Source organism: Egretta garzetta, unplaced genomic scaffold (genome assembly GCF_000687185.1).
Source record: "Egretta garzetta isolate BGI_Z169 unplaced genomic scaffold, ASM68718v1 scaffold108, whole genome shotgun sequence".
NCBI lineage: Eukaryota > Metazoa > Chordata > Aves > Pelecaniformes > Ardeidae > Egretta > Egretta garzetta.
Window position 1 is genome coordinate 7,899,887 of NW_009260614.1, and position 3,874 is coordinate 7,903,760.

The window sequence follows — 3,874 nt, forward strand, 5'->3', positions numbered from 1 at the left end:
AGCCTGTGCTGGGGGAGAGGGGGAACCCCCACCTCATGCCGGCCCTACTCACCGATCAGGGGCACCACCAGGATGAATTTCCTGCAGTCCAGCAGTGTTATCAAGCTGCTGAGATGGTCGATGAAGCCATTGGTGTCTGGGACCAGGAAGACAGGTCTGATCTCCAGCTCCATCTGCCTCATTTGACTCTGGTCCTTCAGCACGGCCTGGAGGAGAAGGACATGTGATGAATAAGTTGGATGTCAGCCCTATGACCTGTGGATCCTGAAAGCAGAAGATAAGCCTGGCTGGCATGCATGCCTCCCGCAGCAAGGGCATTGTGTGAAGGGGACCAGCAGAAGGCTGCGTCCATCCCACCCGCACACCTCAAACACCAACTCTTGCAGGTCCATAGCACGCTGGTGAGTGGGATGGTGAAAGTGTCCAAGAGAGCACTCTCCTAGGAGAACAGCCCTGTTCAGGCTCTGGGGAGAACAACTGGGACCAGCCTTGAAAATGGAGGTGTTTTGGGAATTGTCCCATTTACGGGACTGGCAGTTGCCAGGACCATCTGCACTGGTGCCAAGAGACCGACCCCGATACAGAACAGCAGGGAGAAAAGGGGGCTGGAGAAATTGGGTTCTGGGATTCCAGATGGAAGCAGCTCAGGGTGACAACAGCCAAAATGAACCAGTTTGGGATACACGAGTCCTGCCAACAGCATCTTAACACAGGGACCCCAAGCAGGCAGCAGGAGGGGAGGTCTGTGGGGCAGGGATGCTTGGCCGAGTATCTCACTCGCTGTCCCACCAGCTCCCACATGTGCCTTGCCTTTTCTGACTCCATCCAGCTGGGAAACCAGGTGGGTTCCAGCCCTGGAAACCCGCAGCACTGTCCTTGGCTGAGCCCTTCTCAGCCGCGGGAGACCAGAGGTGCTCGCACACACATGGGAAGGGTCTGCTGGGTCTTACTAGCAACACCTGCACCTCTGGACAGTGCCAGTTGCCAAAAAGGGACCCAAGAGCTCACATACTACTTTCGACGCTATCGAAGGACTTGGGCTCTTTAGTAAGTCACAGGCTTAAAAAACTCAGGATGCTATTCTAGTGCTTCCTCTTGCTTAAAAATAGCTTCCCTGGACTCGCTGATGTTTGTTGCCTCTAATAGGAACCGGTCACCCACGGAGCACAGCAGCACTGCTGTGGAACACAACCACCATGCAAAACCTTGCGACAGCATGCTCGCACCCACAAGACATGCCCTGGGGACAGGAGACGACCGCCGACCCTGTTCTGCCCAATGTTACAGGGAGCTCCCCCTGTCTGGGGTGAGGATCCAAACCCTCCCGCAGTCACGCCAAAGCCTCGGAGGCACCCTGGAACGACGAGCTGCACGGGCCAGCAGTGGCCATGGAAAGAAGTGGTTTTTAATCCATTTCCAAGTGTTGTCATCTGGCTTTAAATCAAGGCGACTTGATGCTGCCACCTCCCACAAGTGTCTCCAGACAAGGCAGCAACCATAACCTCACCACGTGCCTCCCACCCGCCTCCTGGCAGCGCAGGTCCTGGGGACACAGCTCCCATGGACCCTGAGGGGAATGGGCAGAGCAGGGAGTGTGCCAGGTCCCGTCTGCTGCACGGCAGCACTGAGGTGGCGTGACAGCATGAGGACATTCACACACACCCCCCCCATCACACAGGGGCACCCACCATAGCACCAGCATCCCTGTAGAGGTGCTGCCGTGCCCAGCCACATGCCGGGTGCCACCCCTGCCTGTGCTCTGCCTTCACCCAGGGAGGTGTTGGCACTCACCGGCGGCATGGGAACCCTGTGTTGGCAAGCCCGGCACGGCGCCGCCGCAGCCTCCTCGCTGTGAGGAGGGTGGCAGGTGGGGGTTCCCCCCAGGGTTTGGGGGGGCAGGAGGAGATGCTCGTCTCTGGGAGGCACCAGGCCCTGCTGAGCTCCACCAAGCTCCACCTGCCATGGGGAGATGGAGAAGGGCCCCGTCGGCCAACGCAGAGACCCAGAGCGAAGCGGCATGTCCCTTGTGCGGTGGCCAAAGAGGTCGATGGCCCCGAACTTGCAGGAAGTGGGGGGGGCAAAACCACATGGCCTCCGATGGGCGATGACAGTCCTATGCGAGCAAGGGCTGGTGGCAGGAAGGGACCCCCGCCTGAGCCCCAATATGGCTCCCTGACCCCAGGGCTTGTCCCAGTCCATGCAGGTGACCTCAGGAGCACGGCAGAAGCGGGAAGCTCACCTACCCCTCTGGCCGAGGGGCGTGGGGGTGACGGCAAGGGGGGGCGGGTGGCAGTACCCTTGTGTGTGGCATTTGCCCCGGTGGCTTTCGCAAGCCGTACCCGGCCAATTCCTGGCAGCTGCAAGCGACGCCTGTGCCGGCCGTCACGTCCCATTCCGCTCGCCGGGCCGCCCGGTGAGAGAAGGACACAGGATGCGCCGGGAGTGAAAGAGCGAGGTCGGCGGGGAGTGTGCCAAGTCCCCGCGCACAGCTCCGGGCTGCTCGGGGAGCCAGAGGGAAACTCGCCTTTGCAGAGTTCAGAGGCCGGCAGCGAGATTTATTTTTGTTTGTGTGAGTAAAAGGCTGCAGAAGCCTCCGGCCAAGGGGTTTCGGGGGGGAGAGGAGTGGCCTGTGATTCATGGGGACGCTGGCTGGCCCAGCGCCAGAGATGAAAGGGAGCCCATGTGCGGGGAACCAGGGAGGCGAGCGCCGCGTTAACCCTTCTGCTGGTGCGTGGGGCATGGTCCCGTGGGGAGGAAGGAGAGTGTGGGGATGCGGATTGGGATGCCCATGCCTGAGGCCCGGCTTCTGTGCTGCCACCACTGCCAGAAACAAGCTACCGGTCCCACCATGCCTCAGTTTCCCCAATGTGAGGACAAGGAGACCGTGCCCTGCCGGGAGGTGGGGTTTGAAGAAGACCATGGGGAGAGCAGCATGGTTAAAACAGCAGAGGTACACCCTCGCCCTGGCCTAAGTGCCTTAGGACGGCTGGATTTCAGCCTTGTCTTATTGGGGTTAAGCATGCTGCGTGGCTCCATGGCAGCGACCCTGCAGTGCCAGACATGGCAGGGGACCTCTGAGGCCGGGGGAGGTCTCTGCTCCCCCCGGGGCCAGGCAGCTCCCCCCTCTCCTGCCCCCTGCACCCACAGGCTGCAGCAGCCAGAGCTGCTCCCACCTGCAGCCCCCTGCCCGGCCTCCTGCTCTGGCCATGGGGGCTTCTCCCAGGAGCTGGGCTGGAGCCGGAGGTGGCTCCCCTGGCTGCCCCAGCTGGTGGCAGCACTGAGATCAGACACTCCTGCACACACAGTCCCAAATTCCCAGCTCATCCATCAGCTGGGATCACCTGGGGGATTCCCCAGAAGCCGCTGCCCTGGCAAGGGCTTCCAGTGTGGACAGGGGACTGGTCCCCTGAGAACCCAGCCACCAGGCGCTATTTTCTGCAGAGTGCCAGGGGGGAGACCTGAGGGTCTCCACCATAAGCGTGGAATAGGAGGGGGCTCCCCATGGGCCCCCCGGGGCTCCGCACATGAACTCCAGAGCTCCTCTGCCCAGGCTAGCGGAGAGGCCTGGAGCCGAAGCCTGGCAGAGACGAGTGCCCCGCTGCTGCCTTTGGGACAGGTCTGCTCTGCCAGGCCAGATGGACAGTCACCATCCTGCTACCACCTCTCCTACCGCGACCCACTCTCCAACTGCGGGGAGACCCGGTGCCGCTGCCCTTTCCAGCCCTGTGTGCTCCACGGGGATCGGAGGCGGATTTTCCAGGGCTGAGAACAATGCCTCTCTAGTCTCTGCTCGAGGGCTTCCTCCTCCAAAGGTTCGTCTCCAGCGTCTTCCTCAGGAGTAAACGTGCCCCGTGCCTGGTAGCAAACCGGGGCC

At 61.6% G+C, this 3,874-nt stretch overlaps 1 protein-coding gene across 1 annotated transcript in view; it reads right to left on the reverse strand.

The window, feature by feature from the left end:
* Positions 1 to 3,874, reverse strand: part of SMG6 (SMG6 nonsense mediated mRNA decay factor) — a 126,100-nt gene that overhangs the window by 7,685 nt on the left and 114,541 nt on the right. The window contains 1 exon segment of the mRNA XM_009645160.2: positions 53 to 206. Coding sequence (XP_009643455.2) covers positions 53 to 206 — 154 coding nt within the window.